The following is a 21,902-nucleotide window of genomic DNA, read 5'->3' as shown; positions in this document are numbered from 1 at the left end:
AGAGAAACACAGTAAAATTTGGATGAAATGATAATGTAATAAAAACATAGAGACTTGAACAAGTCTAGATAAAACCCTGATCAATAAATTGTAATGTTTAAAGTTTGGTACTGTATTTTAAAGAAGTAATGTATAAAATATTACTGTTAAGTATTCAAAGTAACGAACAATTATTTGATTAAAGGTACCAATGTGAATCGTTGGAATGTTGAAACCAGAAAAGTAGAAGCTGACCTGAACTGTGCTGACTTTGTTCCCATCACGGAGAGTGGGTCTTTTAGTGCCTACTTCAACAACCATGAGGGTACTTCTCTGATATGATGGTTCATTATATACATTTGTACATGTATTTGTACAATATTGTGTTTGAATTAATGATTTATGCTTTAATAAGTTGAGAGAGACCATAATTTGAAAATTAAAGATCTGGAATGGAGGTGTTACTGCTCATTTTATTGTTTTCAGCTCGCAAGTATCAGGTGACAGCCATGAAAGTGTCCAACAAGTACCTGTACATCGGCACCACGTCAGGCTGCATCATCGTGGCAGACGCAGTGGAACTGAAGCCCTTCACGGTGTTCTGTTGTCACAGCAGTGAAGATTTCTACGTCAGGACAATCATCCCCATGCAAGAAAAGGCTCCCTATGATTCTCCGTACCTGAAACAGTTCAAACTTCAGGGAATTGTGACAGTGGGCAAAGGGTATAGGGATGTCATCTTGCAGTCGCAGACAGAGGCAGATCCAAGTTTTATCAAGACTATTGCTAACAGACCATCTGACTCGCCCAGGAAATCAGTAAAAAACCCTACATACATTCTGTCGTGGTATGCAAAAAACTGGGAGTTTTATTAATTCTCATGATATATAACCATGGGAATGTCATCCACGATTATAGTATCTATGACCTAAATTTTCTAGTTAGTGAAGCACTTTATATTAGCAGTATGACAATAGTTTAATCAAAGTGTTAGCTTGATGATTGTTTACTCGGAAATCCTATCCTAACAGATTCATTCCCAGTACTGCTTGTTTTGTTGTTGATGGCATAAATGTCAGTTATTGTTGTACATGTATTTGTGAAATAAAATGATGTGAACAGAATTTGCTGATGCTCTAGTCTTAACCCTTTCTCTACAGGCACTTTTTAGAGGTTTTTAAAGACTAAAATGACAATATTTTAAAAATCTATATATGTCCTAATTTGGGGTAGGCATATGACATGACTTTGTTAGGGATTAACGGGGAGCACTTTTTTAAATAAATTTTGTCATGGTACATCATGACCTCAAAAGGTCAAAGGTCATAAGAGTGCAGATTTTTCTCAGTCTTTTTTTCTCTGAAATACCATATAACGGGGATTTTCTGCGGTTATCCATTTTTTACAGATTAGAAAAGTTGGCAGAAATTACAAATGCAATATATATATACATGCATATAGGTACATAATAGATATAACGCAACTGCAGAAATTGGAAACTCGGAATATGATTTGCTACCATTTGTGGATCAAATCACAAGAATTAACAACTGCGGAAAATACCTGTTACACTGTATGAGGTATGCTACACCATAGAAATTTGATTGTTTTCCGCCACACTCAACAATTTTTCAGTTATATGGTGGCGCCCAGTTGAGAGAACTCAGATGCAATGTACCTGGGAAAGAGACCACCGACCTTCTGAAAGTAATCTGGGGAACTTCGTGATATGGATGAAAAGCGGTGGTTATGTGCAACAATATTTTGAATTTGAAAACTGAATATACATAAGCATTGCACAGACGTGTAACTAACATTTGCTTTAGAATAAAGGATAAGGACTGACTTAGTGAAATTGAAACTTCCTTGCTAACAGTACACAACAAATGACTATTTTCCAAAGAACAAGGTACGGTTTTAGCTAAAATCTGTCCTGTCAATAAAAATCCACCAAAATACTAAATCTGGTATTCGAGAATGTGCCATTTATGATATTCTTTATATGCCAGAGTACCTGTAATAAATTCAACGGAAAACTCTATACTAAACTGACGACATCACCAACTTTGACGTAATGTACGAGAGTTTTCCCCAAGCGATGTTTTGAGTAGGAAAATGAAAACTATCACACAGAAGTATTCATTTTTAATAAATGCGAAATTATTGGTTTTTGTACTGATTAGAATGGGTATTAAATGGAAATTGAAACCACATCAGATATGCCGCGCAGGGGCAAAACCTGCAGGTATTCGCGGAAAGCTTTTCTGGTGCAGAAATATAATGGTCTGAACACCATTTATTAAATAATTAGGCAATTTTTAAACACCAAATTCACAATAAAGACTCTTGGTGATCGTCTTAAAATATTTAGTAAAATATTTAAAGAAAAACTACCGTATAACGATAAATCGGCGAATATGAATATCGGATATCGCGTATGTCCCGGACTACATGTACACCCACCCCAATCGACGTGCTAACCTACGGAGCTACTCAACTAGGCAATACTACTTGAAATGAATAGACAAATATTGCTTACATTTAGATTTTCAATCATGTTTTAAAAGGAAGTCGGCCATTATGACCATGTAGAATACCTCCTTAAACCACTTTTGATACAAATACCTCAACGATGTAAAGACTTATCTTCAATGACTTAGAATCATATATGGCAAGAAATAAGGCCTCTGGTTTTAAGTGATTCTTTTGTACCCAAGGTTACATGCTCAATATTTCTTGCTATACTTGAAATGTGGTAGATTTCGTTTCGTTTTCCTTGTACCTGTAGAGGTGGGAGTCGCCCTCGTCATTGATTTCACTGTTTCCCTGTACATGCTGTATGAATCGTCGTAGTATTGAATAATGTTTATATGTGGGTGATGCAGTGTACTCGAACACACACCTTTTTATTAGCTATAGTTTAATTAGTTGTAGACTACATATCCATGCATTTGATCTGAATTGTAAACATGTTTATGTATCCCTTGATCTGTATATTACATGTATGTGAGTTTATTGATGTGAATTGTAAACATGTTAATGTATCTCTTGATCTGTATATTACATGTATGTGAGTTTATTGATGTGAATTGTAAACATGTTAATGTATCTCTTGATCTGTATATTACATGTATGTGAGTTTATTGATGTGAATTGTAAACATGTTAATGTATCTCTTGATCTGTATATTACATGTATGTGAGTTTATTGATGTGAATTGTAAACATGTTTATGTATCCCTTGATCTGTATATTACATGTATGTGAGTTTATTGATGTGAATTGTAAACATGTTAATGTATCTCTTGATCTGTATATTACATGTATGTAAGTTTATTGATGTGAATTGTAAACATGTTAATGTATCTCTTGATCTGTATATTACATGTATGTGAGTTTATTGATGTGAATTGTAAACATGTTTATGTATCCCTTGATCTGTATATTACATGTATGTGAGTTTATTGATGTGAATTGTAAACATGTTTATGTATCCCTTGATCTGTATATTACATGTATGTGAGTTTATTGATGTGAATTGTAAACATGTTAATGTATCTCTTGATCTGTATATTACATGTACATGTATGTGAGTTTATTGATGTGAATTGTAAACATGTTTATGTATCCCTTGATCTGTATATTACATGTATGTGAGTTTATTGATGTGAATTGTAAACATGTTAATGTATCTCTTGATCTGTATATTATGTGAGTTTATTGATGTGAATTCCAAAGAATTTTATTTTGTTTACCATCGATATAATTTAACTTCCTGGAACATGCATGGGTTGTACTTCTCTCGAAAGCGCTTCTTCGTTAATCGAGTGATCGGTGACGTTTTGCCTACATTTTTCGCCCCAAGAACAGCAATACGCACTAAACTTTAAACCAATAGATTCATGAAGAATTTCACATTGGAAATATCTCTTGTGCACAGTACGTGTTAATCAAAAGCAAATGATGAGATGTTATTTCATCCAATCAGAAGAAACCGAGGGGTATATAGGAATATACAGAGCAGAAGACATTTACAAGGTTCAGTTCCACTTTAACAGTTGAAGAAACACTTAGCAATTCATTTTCTCATATTTTAAATATACAGCATGGCGACCAACGCTATGGATACGTGTTTTCGAATTGCTGTTCTTGGGGCGAAAAATGTAGGCAAAACGTCATTGATCACTCGATTAACGAAGAAGGACTTTCGAGAGAAGTACAACCCAACCATCGAGGCATTGTTCCGGTACGATATTCCAACCTCAGAAACCAGCTACACCAAATTGGAGATTCTGGACACGGCAGGCGACTTCGAATTCCCGGACATGTTGAGAACAGCTATACGGAACAGCAATGCTTTTACATTGGTATTCGACTTGAGTGATCCTATTCGAACTTTCAGAGAAGTTGAAACTTTGCGACAATGGATTTTTGAAGAGGGGAGAGATGAAGTGCCCATTATTGTCATTGGCAACAAAGCGGACCTGAATTCTGAACAGGACACCACAGACAGCAAAATTATAGATGCAATCGTTTCTATTGACTGGGGTTGTTCTTATATTACAACATCCGCCAAAGATGATGTGAATATTTCGGACATGTATGATGCTGTTTGTAAAGGACTCAACATCAAAACTGAACCAAAACCAGTGATAAATGGTGGCTGTAAAAAAGAAACTTCAAAGAAATTCAAATTTAGGCGATTGTCCTTATTTTGAAGACTCTGTTAAATCATCCTAACTTGATGTTTCTTACAATAAAATGTTTGCAACAATATTTTTTTCTCTTTATTTAAACAAACATTTGCGTGCATGTACATGTAGACACTAAATTCTAGGGTGCTGTTAAACAGATAATACATGTATGCAAGTCTGCACATTAGGGTCATTTCAAACCAAAGAAAATAATTGTAAGGGCGTAATAATGCAAATCAAAGTCTTAAATAATAAACTTCGAAAGAAAGTTATAATAACGCGAAGGAAAGGTGTAATAGCGCGATGGAAAGGAGTAATAACACGAAAGAAGGGTGCAATAACGCGGTTTTAAATGACATAAACGCAAAAGGAAGGCATAATAATGCGGGTTTAAAGCTGAACAAGAGTTTACACATCAATCAATCCAAAAACGCGATGTATTCATACACGCCTGAAACTAAATAACATAGTATGGGGAAACTATTCAATTTTTTCTACAATCGATGTGTAAACTACGGACATTTTACGCACAAACTTGACATAAAAGTGCTTCGCACTTTTATTCGGTTTGTGAGTAAAATGTCCGGAGATTACACATCGATAAACTCTTCAGAAAGAATGTTTATAATTAATCCTAAATGCAGATTTAAAAGGCGTAATACCGTGGATGTTAAAGGAATGATAACGCGAATCAACGCTGTAACAACTTTTGAATATGGTAATTTTATTTATTTTTTTGTTTTGTTTTTGTTTTTTTTGGTTTGATTTTTTTTTTTTTTTTTTTTTTTTTTTTTTTTGTTGTTGTTGTTGTTGCTATATTGGGGTCTTCATTTTCTTGGGCGGAAAAGGTACAAACTTGGTTCCCTCTACAAATTTTCTGGATTCGCCACCGATGCGTAACGGGGAGAGCATTAAGTGTAGGCCTATCTAATGAGGCGAATTTCTACAAAGTTTTGTCTTTCATAACTTGTGATAAAATAAGAAGTTCTTGTTAACAAACAGCAATAATTCTTTTATTAAATGATTAAAAAACCCTTACCTCGCCATTTTTCTAGAATTGCTGAAATCTTAGCCGAACCCAGTGAGAAACGCGGAATTTCATTGGACGGCAAAATAAGTATAATCGATCGCGTCAAATTGGAAGTTCCCGACCTATTTTTGGTCCTAGGTGGAAAAAATAATTCCTTATGTTCACCTGGAAGGTCACGTGCAGGTAAACATAACGTAGTATGATTTCTACATTGTTGGATCTCAGCCAATTAGAGAGCTAGGAATTATTCAATCATATAATAATAGTGATTAATTCACGTATGTAATAATCGCTGAATTTTTATGGAAATAACCAATATTCGGGCTTTAGATTCAAGAAAAACACAGGAAATGTGTGACCTTGAACTGCAGTCTTGTTTACAATTGGTTTGCCATCAATCTTTAACTGGATGATCTTAAATTAAAACTCCACCTACGAACGAATGGGGGAGGCGGAGGCTGTAAGATGACATACCTGTGTGATATTCGCTTCCTGTGGAAATAACAAAATATTAAGGCATCGGATCAAAGAAACAAAAGCACAGGAAGGGTGTGACAATGAACAACTCTTATTTACAATGGCATTGACATCATCAATCTTTAGATGTATCTTTGGACGTAGAGAGCGCAGAGAAGCAATTCGTTATCGTGCAGACATCATGTAGACCTATACACGTACTGGACACTTCGGCGTAAGTTACGATCGCCCCTTGTCCGCAGTCTTGCAGTGACAAATCTTATTCCCCTGGGTCGGCCTTTGTAATTTTCCAATCTGTAGCTTTGACATTTGTTATTTTTTCATCACATTTAATTAACTACAATAATACCCCAAAGTGGGACAACCCATAAACTTGTGTGAAAATGTATATATATATATATATATATATATATATATATATATATATAAGCACTAAAGTTCCAACAACATCCGATACCTCAAAGTGTCGGATCCACAACATGAATACAAGGTCCAATACAAAAAATTATACAAAGCACTAAAATGACCAACAACACGAACAACCCATCCCTTCTTCAGGAGTGAGGACAAACGAAAAAAATTGCATAGTGTGGCCAATATCAACAGAGAATAATAACAAAAACTACATATAAATACATCTAGCACTACAACTACACTAATCTACAAACGTATTTACAACGCAGACTATACATGTTTTTGGTCTTTAGGCTTGCCAATCAATGTTAAAAGTGGAGCGAATTAGGACATGCCTTATTCGTCCAAAGAGCTGATCCAAAATGTATGAAGTGATAAAAATAGACTCAAGTGGAACGAGTTAACCCAATTACGTTGATTTGTCGCATTTGAGAAGCAGTACATGATGATAGACGGTTGATAGCCGATAAATGGACTTTATTCCCAGTTCACCATCATGCTGCAGAAGACGAAATTTTGGCAAAGTTGCTCCTAAAGAGTAGAGGTCTCAAACTTTTCGTCGAATATTGCAAGCCCTGCAACTGTTAAAAAGGTATATTTAACGTCGAAAGCTTGTGTCAAGTATATGTATATTATGTAAATTATTGGTTGTGGAAGATTTCTATTTATTTTGTTTACCATCGATATCATTTAAACACCTGGAACATGCAAGTACTACAGCGAATTACAAAAGACCGGTTGCGTTTTCAATTGCCTGCTGGATTGATCAATAGACTTTACAATTTGGTCAGCCAAGTATCACATTTGGTCTGAATTAAGGTCACAAAGTTACTCAAGCGTAGATTGTTTTTACTGGTAAATCTGAGTTGATTTCAGTGTCTTTTGCAGCTATTTTCCTACTTTTTAAAAAGGTAAACATCAATAAAATCAAATTTGATTATATTTCTCTCTCAAATATACATTTCATTACTTCATGTTGAAGATAAAAAAAAGGTGCACTCTATCTCTGTCTCTCTCAAATTTGAAACATTATTTCAAGTGTTTCTAAATCAATGAATTTGGAATAAAATCAAATTTGATTATATTTGTCTTTAAAAATACTTAATACTTTTGATTACTTTAAGAAAAGAAAAGGGTGCATTCTCTCTCTCTCATTCTGTGTGTCAATCTATATTTCAGGTAAGTCAATTCATATCACACAAAGAAAATTTCCAGAATACTCTTCTATTGTTATTGTTTCTGACCAATAGAATTCTTGTTCTTCTAGCTAAACCATTCAGGTTCAGTCTTCTATTGTTTGGTTATTCTATTTACAGTTTACAGTGTTGTCACTCGCTCTGAAAAAAGGTTGTCAATTCTTTGTCATACCTGAGTAACTTTGTGACCTAAATTCAGACCAAATGTGATACTTTGCTGACCAAATTGTAAAGTCTATTGATCAATCCAGCAGACAATTGAAAACTCAACTGGTCTTTTGTAATTCGTTGGAAATCTTAAACCAACAGATGAAGAATTTCACATTGGAAACGCCTCCTTTAAGCTTATTTGTGCACAACAGGTGTAAATCAAAAGCAAAGGACGAGATATCAATTCATCCAATCGGGAAGAACCGAGGGATATATATAAATATAATCACCTAGCAATTTATTTTTCATATTTTAAATATACGACATGGCGACCAACACTATGGATACGTGTTTTCGAATTGCTGTTCTTGGGGCGAAAAATGTAGGCAAAACGTCACTGATCACTCGATTAACGAAGAAGGACTTTCGAGAGAAGTACAACCCAACCATTGAGGCATTGTTCCGGTACGATATTCCAACCTCAGAAACCAGCTGCACCAAATTGGAGATTCTGGACACGGCAGGCGACTTCGAATTCCCGGACATGTTGAGAACAGCTATACGGAACAGCAATGCTTTTACATTAGTGTTCGACTTGAGTGATCCTATTCGAACTTTCAGAGAAGTTGAAACTTTGCGACAATGGATTCTTGAAGAGAGGAGAGATGAAGTGCCCATTATTGTCATTGGCAACAAAGCGGACCTGAACTCTGAACAGGACACCACAGACAACAAAATTATAGATGCAATCGTTTCTATTGACTGGGGTTGTCCTTATATTACAACATCCGCCAAAGATGATGTGAATATTTCGGACATGTATGATGCTGTTTGTAAAGGACTCAACATCAAAACTGAACCAAAACCAGTGATAAATGGTGGCTGTAAAAAAGAAACTTCAAAGAAATTCAAATTTAGGCGATTGTCCTTATTTTGAAGACTCTGTTAAATCATCCTAATTTGATGTTTCTTACAATAAAATGTTTGCAACAATATTTTTCTCTCTTTGATTAAACAAACATTTGCGTGCATGTACATGTAGACACTAACTTCGAGGATGCTGTTCAACAGAAAATACATGTATGCAAGTCTGCGCACTAGGGTCATTTCAAACCAAAGAAAATAATTGTAAGGGCGTAATAATGCAAATCAAAGGCATAACTCAACGCAAAATGAAAGCGTAAACCTCGAAAGATACATGTATAATAACGCGAAGGAAAGATGTAATAACGCGGATTTAAGGTATTCCATGTATAATGAAAGGATAATGAACAATTTTGAAGGATTTAGATCAACATAAAAGTTTATTGTAAAATAATGATGAAAGTGAAGCAGATGAAATTCACATGACTGGTAAATGATTAGAAGCTGACCTTTTTGCACTTAAGACTTTTTGGAAGAGTTGTCTGCCCTTTGTAAAAATAAGAAAAATCTAATTTTCTAAAAATGTGTGTGGTCAATGATTAATTTTATTTCATAAATTCATAAAAAGAAAATGTATGTAACTTTCTACCAAGAGATTAGTATGAAAATATAATTTGTTTTTAAAATATTGTAATAAAACATGCTTTTCCCATATACTTCAATGTTAAATTCTAGATGAAATAAATCAAGCAGTAAACAAAATTTTGAAAATTCCTATGGTGAAATATTTTTATTTGATGAACCCTTCAAAATGATACCATGATTACAAATATTCCACCATCCACTTATTAGATATGAAATATGGTCATTATACATTGAATACCTTAAATGGAATAAACATAAAGGGAAAGCATAATAACGTGGATTTAAATGGGTAATAACGCGAAAGAAAGGGGTGATAATGCAGATTTAAAAGGTGTAATACCGTGGATGTTAAAGGAATGATAACGCGAATCAACGTTGTAATTCAACTTTTGAATATGGTAATTTTGTTGTCATCTTGGGGTCTTCATTTTCTTGGGCTGAAAAGGTACAAACTTGGTCCCCTCTACAAATTTTCTGGACTCGCCACCGATGCGTAACGAGAAGAGCATTACGTGTATCGAATGAGGCGAATTTCTACCAAGTTTTGTCTTTCACAACTTGTGATAAAATAAGAAGTTCTTGTTGACAATATTAGTGATTAATTCACGTATGTAATAATCGCTGAATTTTTATGGAAATAACCAATATTCGGGCTTTAGATTCAAGAAAAACACAGGAAATGTGTGATCTTGAACTGCAGTCTTATTTACAATTGGTTTGACATCAATCGTTAACCGGATGATCTTAAATTAAAACTGCCCACCTATGAACGAATGTGGGAGACAGAGCCTCTAAGATGACATACCTGTGTAGTAATCGCTTCCTCTGGAAATAACAAAATATTAAGGGATCGGATCAAAGAAACAAAAACACAGGAAGGGTGTGACAATGAACAGCTCTTATTTACAATTACTTTGACATCATTAATCTTTAGATGTATTTGTGGACGTAGAGAGGCAGAGGAGCAGGACGTTATCGCGCAGACATCATGTAGACCTATACACGTACAGAACAGTTCTTCGTAAGTTACGTCCCTTGGCAGGGTCTCGAGTGACCTATACACGTACTGAGTACTTCGCCGTAAGTTACGTCCCTTGTCCGCAGTCTCACAGTGACCTATACACGTATTGAACACTTCGCCGTAAGTTACGTCCCTTGTCCGCAGTCATGCGTTGAAAAAATCTTAATCCCCTAGATCGGCCTTTGTAATTTTCCAATCTGTAGCTTTGACATTTGTTATTTTTTCATCACATTTAGTTAACTACAATAATACCCCAAAGTGGGACAACCCATAAACTTACATGAAAATATAATGCTCAGCAATTATTCACAGTTATAACCTCTTATTTTTGATAGGGTAAAGATATCCACCGATTAACCTTTGGCTAATCACGCAAAAAGTAAAGTTCAAATTACTGTTTGATAGGTGTATTCTCAAAAAGAAGTGCACCGACATAGTGTGTCCACTGTTCTAGAGATAACACTGTAGGCCTTATTCACATCACAATGTACGGTGAGTACCATTTCATTTGTGTATGTAGGAAGCTTAATTACATGACCACAGAATGAAACTCGCGACGCAATGTGAGTCTACATCAGCAATCGGCAATCCTCGGATAATTCCGCTACGCTTCACACAAACCTCGATATTAAACTGAAGCAAGCTACTGACAAGTAAGTTGATATCACAGGGGAATTTAATAGTCTCGTTCGAAGTCAACATTCCGCAGATTGTATTGTCTTTATAATTATTCTATTTGCAAATGCAGCCTATCATCAGTTAGAACGCTGTCCGACGTGTTTCATGCAAATTTTAGGCAGTTCTTTTCATACTGATTTTGACTACGGATTACTCTTGTTAACCTGATCAAGATAGATTGTTCACGGTGGTTGTGGCCGGCCAACAAGGGATACTTACTCCTCCTAGTCACCTGACCCAACCTCTGGTGTTTCCAGGGGTCCGTATTTGTCCTTGTCTTAATTTTGTATTCTTTATGGGATTTACGGGATTGTTCACTGTTCGTTATCTTCGCTTTTTCATTATCCATAGCCCTCTGCATTCCCGCACACAGCGATTTGGTGTGTGCATAAATTCCGGCGGAAGTTGCGCGTTCGAGGTCAGTGTGCGAGATACAAACCACGCAAAGAGCTCCAACTGCTTCATTAGCTGAACAATGCAATCGCAACTTCTTTGGTTGTTTTTCCGCTTGCCGGAAAAACGAAAGAATGTGTGATTGTTAAAAAATGATGAGGATTACCCATAGTGCTCTGAAAAAAATGTCGCTATCACTGCGGTACTTAATCGAAAAACCCGTAGAGAAAATAAATAAATTGTTTTTAAAGTACCACGACATTTTAATAACCAGAAAAGTATTCTCATACCTTCGTATTGCATGTCAAGCATTGCAATATTTGATCGATTCCATTAGTATTCCATAAAAGGTGTTTTTTCCCCATTTGTATCGCATAATTCATATTGCGAAAAAAGCTATTCAGTGTATAGGGAGACAGTCCCTCAAGACTTTGTTTACCTGAGGGCAATGTTGGACTGTAAATGAGGTGCGTCCTACAGGTAGGCATTGATGGCTTTCCTATATCGTTTATATATGTAATGCTTTCATATTTTATTGATATATAATGTCCATTACCTCATAGCTTTCTTATATCATTTATATATTAGATCAATTTATTTATTACATTATTACATATATGTTTGATTTTAATAATTTGTTCTGCTTTCATATATAGTTTATATCATATATTATTTATATACATATAATATGTATTATTTATTTAGTATCACTTTTTTTTAGTACATAATTTTCATAGTACACTGTTTCGTAGCATTCATATATCATTTACGTGTAATTATTTATTACGAACATTATTATGTGCGATGCATTATGATTTGAATACTTTCATGAAAAATCTAATGTTCAATATTTGTTTTGTTATGTGTATGTATTGCAAATAAAAGAGAGAAAAATATTGCAACAAATTTTCATCTATTGTATGATTATCATTTGTATTTTATCCGAGGGATGGATTGCTTATTTTGATTTGTCATGCAGGATTTCATCGATTAAGTTTTAGTCTGTATCGTGTTGAAGACGAGGGAGATGTTCCGGATGTTCAACCACAAAATAAACTGATCCCCTGCTTTTGTGTAAGACTAGTTAAACACGAGGTTGGTAAGTGAGAGAAAGTTCAGTAGAATATTCACGTAAATAAACAGCGGTTGAGAAAAGAAAAGTAAAGAATATAGCCCAAGACTTGATAATCGAACAGTTTGTCACTGCCAAATCCATAGAGACCTTGAGGGCAGGGCATACAGGCTACTATGACTAATGTGCATTAATCGCCGTTTTTTATCCTATTTTTAACCCTCGCACGCCTTTGCAAAGCTGTCATTCTAATAAACCAATGAGATCATTTATAAAGAACAAAACAAAACGATCCTTCATATTCAATACAAATGAAAAATTATACAATAGAAATAAAAATTATACATGCCAAGGCCTACCTTGAAACGTATGGGCCTCCATTTCTAATGTCATGTATAAAAACGTGACTTTCACTTCTAATGCCGGGCGCTTAGCGAGAGAATGGCCACTACTTTTGTAAAGCGTCTTAGGTTTGTGGGGATTATACATAAAAACGTTCGGATGATCTCTCCTCTCCTTTCTTTTTCTTATCTCTTCTCTTGCCACTCTCCCCGTCTTCCTCTCCCTTTTTACCCTATCTGCGCGCACATTCTATGTACCTTTCTGAAAACACGTGATTTTCGTCTGGTAATGTGCTGGCTCCTCTGGAGCACTGTCGCTCAATTGTGACCACTTTCATGCCTAACGGAAAGATACGGTGAAAGTTAGTTACAAATATGATCTTCCAGAGTTATGGCATTGGTACTTCCATCATAGAGTGTGACCGGTCGACAGAGGATGCTTACCTTCCTAGGCACCTGATCCCTCCTCTGGGATAGCCAGGGGTCCGTGTTTGCCCAACTCTATTTTGTATTCCTTAAAGGAGTTATAAGATTAATCACTGATCGTTATCTTCACCTTTCATCATAGTCTTAAAGACTGAGAGGGATGGAGCGGAAATGGTTGGTTTCAATGGTAGTCTGTTCTAGATGCGGACACCAGAAGGGAGGGATCATTTATAGGCATTCACGCTGGCAAGTGGAATCGGGAACCTGTCTGGGTGGACTCGAACTGGAAGTAGTATGTTCTGGGCTTGAACGTCCATCAAATTATTGATGATTCTGTATATCATTATGACCTTGGATTGCTGGCGACGGGCTTCCAGTGTGTCCTAGTGTCCAATCTATCCTCACTTCGTTTAGGAAAAAAGATATTGTGTCGACTGCCGATGTTGTTGGTTTCAATGTAGGGTTTGTTGATAGTGATGGATTACTTATTGCTCTTAATGAAGATCAGTGAATGTTTGGAGGATTTGCATAATGTTATTCTTGAAATGGATGTATATGTCCTTGATTTTCTGGTTGAAGTCTGTAGTGTTTTCGATATTGTTATTAGCTATAATAATTACAACCTAGAATTATCGTTTTCTTCACACTAGTTGTGTTAAAGAACACAGCAACTTAGTTCTACTAAGGACCTTGATACCTTTCTTGTCTGTTAACAATGATCATTTTCATCCATTTGTCGATTCGATATATCCCTGTGAAACGAATTAAATAGACACCACAAAATCCTCCACATCTACTTCATACTTAGATATTTTATTGAAAATAAATATTAACGGCAAACTAACAACTGAACTTTATGACAAACGAGAGGATATCAGCTTCTCCATATTCTCGGGGGATCGCGTTTAGCCTTAAGTATGAGACGTTGATTAAGATTTTAATCTTTCTACATGTATTCTTTGTCATCCTAAAGAGCAATTCCTTGTCGAGCAAGATAAGCAAGCTAAACGTTTCTAAGACTATGTGCATCTTTGAAAGAATTTTCCACTATCCTTAACGTTAATAGTAAATCCCAACTCCATTGCATCTTTTGCCATGTGCAGCAAATCTTGTGGTTGCTTTTCCCCCAGTTTTTAAAACCACTAAATATAAATGTTTTTTCTTTCTTGTGACAACTGAGTATTTTGTTATGATATTATTTGATGGAATGAAAACAGAACACAGCATCTTGGCTCTCTACGTAATGTAGGCAGGAACACTGAACAAGCCTTGCGGTTATCTTGGTTCAGATGACAAATGGGAGTGAGGATCGTCAAAGGATTAGTTTTAGCATCGATCGCTTTGAAAGAGCTTAGGGTTCCTCACGCTTGTGTTAAGTACAAGCAACAAAATGATTAGGTGTCCAACCATCTAATGAAGCGGGAAGCTATATGTCTTATGTAATCTTTATAGCGAGAGTTTTCACCCTTGTCATTTTTAATTAACTTATTAGACATACTAAAATAAACATTTCATTAGTGTTAGTTTTGATTTAAAGTATTGTGGAATCATTAGAATTCGTGGTGGCTCAATTTTCGTGGAATTCGTGGGTATCCCTCACCCACGAATTTACATCCTCAACGAATAAAGACATTCCAGAGTTATCTTTCTTACAAATATATAAATCCACGAAATTACGTCCCCACGAACCCGTAAAAATTCAACAATCCACAAAAATTGGCCCCAACGAATCTAAATGATTCTACAGTACATACAATTATAATCATTGCTTGTTTCTTTAGTAGATTCTATAAAGATTTGCCAGTTTTGGTATGATTAGTATTTTTTTTTATTTTGTAAGTAATTATACGCTACGGATCATATATGGTACTGTGGATATATAGGATTTTTCTTGACAATTGGTTTGGTACGGTTCTAGAGGTAAAACTCGACAAACTCAGTAAATCACGTTTAAGTGTGATGACTTCCCTACTTACATTGTAGGACATAGTATTAAGTGGGAGGTCATCCCTGCTTTGGATTCAAAATCTGAAACATCAAAGTGTGCGGACATCCTTGCTTATTGCTGCGCAAGATCAAGTGTTAGGACATCCCTACCTGCCATGTAGTAGAGGTGGTGATCGGAAATCCCTGTCAGTGTCTCTAATAAGAACCGGTAATATAGTGATAGGTGTGTCGTCATCCCTGCCTCTTACTGCGTAAGGGCAGGTGTGCGGACATCCCTACTTGTCCTTGTGGAAGTCCGCTGGTGTGTGGAAGTCCCTGCCAGTGCACTTGTTCGCTACCAGTCAATAGATCCTATATAGGCGCAGTTTAACTGATTAAGTCTGCGCATTGTACATATTTACAGCATCTCAGGGCTATCTGTTTCTATCACGGGTACGAGCTCGCGGGGTTCATGGGCAATGACCTCTATTGCACGTTACATAAAATTTGGTTGCAGCGATGGGATTCCTTGAAATAGCTGCACGATGGACGACATAGACAAAGAACTTTCCATGACTGAAGAGAAGCTCGCGGAGCTGAAGGAGGAGAGTATAAGGATTAAGAGTTTCCAGTCGTCAACGCCTGTGACAACGCGCCTGAAAGACAAAGTGAGAGACTCTGGTGTTGATGAATCCCGTTTCTCTGGAGAATTTTAACAGACGGAGGAAAAGTCACCAACCCTTGACAGTGTGCCAGCCAAGCATGCACATACCCTTACAAAAAAGTCTACTGGACAAACTCTCATGGACATGTATGGAGACGCTGGAGCACGACCCCGCGTTTACAGTGGTCGAGAATCTACTCTCAAAGTTGATTTTATTCAGGAAGGAGAGGCTGTGCATTAACGATACGAGACGACCAAGACGATTATCTTCCCCCTGGGATAACTAGAAGAAGATCCAAAACAAGATTCACTAGTCCCCATAGTGATTGCAATGCGTTGGTGGATTTTCCAGTATCAAGACAAAGTGATCAAGCCAGAACCGTATGATGGCAGTGGTCCTTGGTTAGATTATCATGCGCATTTTGACGCCTATGCAAAGATAAGTGGATGGAAATACAACCAGAAGGGATTGTAGTTTCCTGTCGAGGGAGTGCACAGGGTGTATTGGGTAACAAAAGCCCGATTATCAGACACTAGTAAAAGCCCCGGAAGACTGATTTGCACCTCCAAGTCAATCAGAGCTATACAGTGTACAGATGCGTGAACGTCGCCAGAGAGCAAGGGAGTCTCTTCCAGAGTTGGGCAAGCCATTTGTCAACTTACCAATTTAGCCTACCCCACTGTGTCAGCTGAGATAAGGGAAACGCTGTCTAAAGATCAATTCGTGGACGTACTAGTCGACTTGGAAATGCGCAACCGCATTAAACAGGCACGTCCTAAAAACTTTAATGACGATATTCAGTTGGTTGTCGAATTAGATGCTTACAACAGAGCTGAGAAAAAGAACTATGCGCGTCCCACCATCGCTGAACCCGTGGATGGGAAAACAGCCTTGATGTTTGAAGAATTATGTGCAAAGTGTGAGACATTACAGAGAGAGATGAGGGAATTAAAAGCACAACGAAATGAAGGTTCTCCCCCAATCAAGACAAAGAGAATCGAATCAAACATTTGGGACACAGAAGATATGCTACTTTTGTTGAAAACCAGGACATATGCGCAAAGATTGTAGAGTTTATTAGGCACAAAGGAAAGCTAAGCCTCTGTTTAGGTCCCCTAATACGGAACACCAACAAAAGCATGGTGGAACGGCTAAGGACTTCGATGCAAAGTCTTCTAGCATGAGGATCAAAACCGGCGAGAACGCTTCCATAGAGCCAATCCAGTCGGATTAGAAGCTGGTCTGTTCATTGAAATGGACGTCTGTGGTGTGAAGGCGAAGTTATTGGTATATACGGGTGCGACAGTGAGTCTAATCTCCACTGGACCGACCTACATTGAGCTCGTTCAGCCGAGATATACTGGATGCTGGTGGCAATTATTTCCAGGAATCTTTCTAGCACATATATGTGCCCTCTCTTGTAAACTGAAATGATGGAATCATTGGCCTTGATTATAAAAGAAGGGAGCTATGGTTGCTACCGAATCGTAGCGCTAAACACTGTGATAATACCAACAAATCAAGAGGAGATTATGTGCACCAGAGGGCGAAACATTCCGCTGATTCATGGTCTGGTGGAACCAAATGAAAAGTTTGTGTCCACAGGTACCCTTGTAGGGAGGACTTTAGTCAAAGCAGATAGTGTGGTACCAATTTGAGTATTAAATAACGAGGCCAGAAAGTCGAACCATTTACAGTGGCACTCATATTGCTGAAATGTCATCCGTCTGCGCAGTCCAGGCAGAGAGAAAGACAAAGAATAGCTCTTTGTTGGATGAAAAGCTTTAAGATCTCTTAAGCGGAGTAGCACTGACCTCATAGAGGATCAGAAATCCAAAGTGCGGAATTTTTTTGCAACAATACTCTCATGCGTTTGCGCAAAGTAACTCTAAGTTGGGTGCGACGAACGTGGTTGAGCATGAAATAGATGTTGGCAACGCACATCCCATTAAGGAACCCTTGCGGCACGTTCCTTGCCATGCTGCCGAAGAAATAGATAAACATGTAAATGATATGCTGAAGGATGGAGTCATAGAGCGCTCCTCTAGGCCATGGGCAGCAGGGGTGGTCTTGGTACAAAAATGGATGGTAGTACTAATTTCTGTGTTGATTACCGGAAATTAAATGGATTGACCATAAAAGACGCCTACCCATTGCCGCGTATCGATGATTCGCTGGACAGTCTTTCTGGTAATGCATGGTTTTCAACACTGGATTTATGTTCGGGATACTGGCAGGTGTCCGTGAAGAAAGAAGACCACCTCGAGACAGCATTTGTTACGCGCAAAGACCTTTTTCAATTCCGTAAGATACCATATGGACTGAGCTTCGTACTGGCTACTTTCCAAAGGTTAATGGAGATCGTCATGGCTGATCTTCATTGGGAGATTCGTCTAATCTATCTTTATGATGTGATTATCGTAGGGAAAACATTTGAAGACATGATTGAAAACCTAACGGTGTTTGACTGCATTGTTGATGCGGACTAAGATTAAAGCCGGGGAAATGTGTTCTCTTTTCACACAGAGTACTTTACTTGGGCCATGTTATCACAGAAGACGGAATCTCTACCGATCCTGAGAAGGTAGAAATTGTCAGGAATTGGCCAGAGCCCTGTAATGTATCTGAGGTCCGCTCGTTAAACAGGAGGTTAGGAAAATTTAAAACCACTAACTAAACTGATGGAAAGACGCTTTTAACGGCCTTAAAACGCATTTGTGTAATGCGCCTATTTTAGCCATGCCAGATTTCAAATACCCTTTCATTCTGGACACAGACGCCAGCAATTTCGCAATAGGAGCTGTTCTGTCACCGTGCATAGATGGAAAAGAACGCCATATTGCATATGCCAGTCGAACTTTAACTAAAGCTGAGAGACAGTTTTGTTTTACCAGAAAGGAACTTTTTGCAGTTCTGCACTTTTGTAAACACTTCAAACAATACCTATACGGTAAACGTTTTACAGTGCACATTGATCATGGATCTTTACGCTGGCTATTAAACTTTAAAAGCCCAGAGGGTCAAGTTGCATGCTGGATAGAGACCCTAAGTGTGTTTTACATGAGGATTGAACATCATCCGGGCACCCAACATCGGAACGCAGATGCCCTGAGTCGCATCCCATGCAAGCAATGTGGGTTTACGACAGACTGAGACAAGCATAGCCATGGTGAGGTTGTTGCTCAGGTTACCAAGGATGACTTAGGATCTTTACGTAGTTTTTAGGATGCTGATGCACAGATCAAGTGGGTGAAAGACTGGGTATTGGCGAACAAGCGACCGGAGTTCTCCGAAATAAGTAGCGAGGACAGAGTACTGAAATCCTTGTGGTCACAATTCAATTCCTTGGAACTGATGGAAGGCATACTATACCGATGATGGGAAGGTCCAGAAATGTTAATGAAAATGCAGGTCATACTCCCAATGTCGGAAAGACGAACGACACTTATGATGAGCCATGACAACAAGTCCTCAGGACACCTCGGTGTACGTAAGACCCTTTCAAAGATTCGACAGAGGTACTACTGGTCTGGGCTTCAAGATGATGTAAAGACGTACATTGCTGGTTGTGATAAGTGCAGTCGAAATAAAGCTCCACTAAGAAACAAGACAGCCCCAATGATTGATTGATTGATTGATGTTTTCCGCCACACTCAACAATTTTTCAGTTATATGGTGGCGCCCAGTTTTTATTGGTGGAAGAGAGAACCCAGATACAATGTACCTGGGAAGAGACCACCGACCTTTAGAAAGTAAACTGAGAAACTTTCTCACTTACCGGCGTGAGCAGGATTCAAACCCGCGCCGACAGAGGTGAGAGGCCGTGTGATTTTGAGCGCGATGCTCTAACCACTCGGCCACGGAGGCCCCAGCCCCAATTAAAATTACTATATCGGGTGCAGCGATGGAGCGCATTGCCACAGACATTCTTGGAGAATTGCCCGTAACAGAAAGAGGCAACAAATCTATCTTAGTTGTTGCAGTTACTTTTCTAAATGGACGGAGTGCTTCCGAATGCGAAACATGGAGGCAGCAACTGTTGCGCGCATTATCGTGGAACAAGTCATCACACGCTTTGGCGTCCCGTATACTATCCATTCAGACCAGGGGACCCAATATGAGATCCAGGTGTTCGCCGATATCGTGCAAGCTACTTGGTATAAAGAAAACTCGGACCACACCATACCATCCCAAGTCAGACGGTATGGTTGAAAAATTTAACAAGACACTTGCCAGCATGCTGCGTGCATAATTATGTTGATAATCATCATCGGGACTGGGATATGTATTTACCGTACCTGATGATGGCGTACCGCTCAGCTGAACACGAAATCACTGGCTGTACTCCTAATGCATTAATGTTGGGTCGAGAGGTTGTTGCTCCTGTAGACATCATGTATCAAATGCCAAGTGACCTTGACCAGGTTCCTCAAAACCAACGGGCCTGGGAATTGAAGGAGAAACTTCAAGATGCGCATAATGCTGTTCGGGAGCATATTCATGGCGAAATGCATCTATAGACAGAAGTGTTACCATGATGCCAGGCTGAATTGGGAGAAGTTCGGCAAAGGTGATAAAGTGTGTGTATTTCCTCGACGAAAAAATTGGTAATTCGTCGAAGCTGACTAGCTACTGGAGGGGTCCGTTTGAGATACTACGTCAGATCTCTTACCTTCTGTACGAAGTAAACTGTGGTAGCCGTGGTAAGCCACAGGTAATTCACGTCGATAGATTTCGTCTGCAAAAACTATAATTTCTGTTCGGGGAGATTGAGAAAGAAGACGACGCAGTTTGCACAGAGGAGGCGGATGATACCAAATCAGAGTGCCCAGAGAACGAAAACACAGGTCATATTGTCGATGAAGATGAAAGTGGACGTTGACGCCATCCTCCTCGCTGGCAACTACCGTATGTCTTATGATACACGTTTAACATGTTTGGCTCCATTTACCATTGCGTTAAATAAAACATTATATTTTGTTTTGCGGAATGGTAAACACAAACTTGTTTTTAAAATGCAATGTTTGCGCTTGGGATGACACACACAAGCATATGCAGACGTGTGCGCAACTTTTTTTTAATTGCCTTTGCCAGTTTGTGAAGTAAAATATTCATATTTTATTTTGCAGAATGGTAAACACAAAGTTCCCAAAAGCCAAGCCTGGTCATCGATGTAGCCTATGTGGAAAGAGATTTCCAACAGAAGATGAGTGGAACCAGCACACTATCCAGTGGGGGGGAGAACTGAAGGAAGAACTGACCTTTGAATGTCCAGAGTGCGACTACGCAACCAAAAGAGAGAGGGGTCTGAAGAGACACGCAGAGTCCCATCACAGAACAGACAATCTCCAAAAAGAGAAGACAGACAGAAATGAAATGGACGACCTGGGGAAAGGTCCTGGAGATCTGCACCATTTGATTGGACTGAAAAACACATCTCAGAAGCCAGCGCCGGGTAGAGAGAAAAAAGGAGTGCTGATGATACCCCTGTATTTGCGCCTCCACGAAAAGATCTTTCGTGTTACGCAGGGAGATGCACCAGACAAGGCAAAGGCCCAGTCAAAGTCAGCAGAGGGAGACCGTATGAAGTCAACAAGTGCAGATGAGGAAACAGCTAAGAACACAATTACTACTTCCACGCAGACTTGGGAATCTGGTGAACAGGTCGTGTCCACGGAAATACAAACAGAGGCATCAGATAGATGTGACTGTGAAATTCAAACATCTCCAGTTAAAAAGCTGGTTCCCCAGGACGGTGACCTACAGAGATAACCATGAAGATAAAAGAAGTAGAGGTCGATGCATGGGACTCTGAGAGTGAATGAGGCTTTGGTCTCCATTGAAGTAATGATTTAGAAAGCAAAATAGCTTGTTTAAAATATCTGTAAAGTTTTTCTTTTGTACATGTGAATTGTGTACACTAGTGCAGCAG

The 21,902-nt window shown here is 38.1% G+C and overlaps 3 protein-coding genes across 5 annotated transcripts in view; all 3 read left to right on the top strand.

The window, feature by feature from the left end:
- The window catches only part of LOC125671160 (leucine-rich repeat serine/threonine-protein kinase 1-like), a 134,147-nt gene extending 133,018 nt beyond the window's left edge, over nucleotides 1–1,129 (top strand). For all 3 annotated transcript variants that reach the window (XM_048906664.2, XM_048906665.2, XM_048906666.2), the window contains 2 exons: nucleotides 185–304; nucleotides 466–1,129. In XM_048906664.2, the coding sequence (XP_048762621.2) occupies nucleotides 185–304; nucleotides 466–854 (509 nt within the window). In that variant the 3' untranslated portion in view covers nucleotides 855–1,129. The remainder of the gene's footprint in view (nucleotides 1–184; nucleotides 305–465) is intronic.
- A 129-nt stretch (nucleotides 1,130–1,258) lies between these two features.
- Nucleotides 1,259–4,754, top strand: LOC125671180 (ras-related protein Rap-2a-like). The gene has a single exon (XM_048906715.2). It carries the CDS (start codon nucleotides 4,085–4,087, stop codon nucleotides 4,694–4,696), a length of 612 nt encoding a protein of 203 aa, XP_048762672.1. The 5' UTR covers nucleotides 1,259–4,084; the 3' UTR covers nucleotides 4,697–4,754.
- A 3,363-nt stretch (nucleotides 4,755–8,117) lies between these two features.
- Nucleotides 8,118–8,934, top strand: LOC125668986 (ras-related protein Rap-2a-like). Its single transcript, XM_048903432.2, has one exon. The coding sequence runs from the start codon at nucleotides 8,265–8,267 to the stop codon at nucleotides 8,874–8,876; it is 612 nt and encodes a 203-aa protein (XP_048759389.2). The 5' UTR covers nucleotides 8,118–8,264; the 3' UTR covers nucleotides 8,877–8,934.
- The last annotated feature ends 12,968 nt before the right edge of the window (nucleotides 8,935–21,902 follow it).

This window comes from Ostrea edulis, chromosome 4 (assembly GCF_947568905.1).
Source record: "Ostrea edulis chromosome 4, xbOstEdul1.1, whole genome shotgun sequence".
In the NCBI taxonomy this organism is placed as follows: Eukaryota; Metazoa; Mollusca; class Bivalvia; order Ostreida; family Ostreidae; genus Ostrea; species Ostrea edulis.
This window is presented reverse-complemented; position numbering and strand designations above follow the sequence as displayed.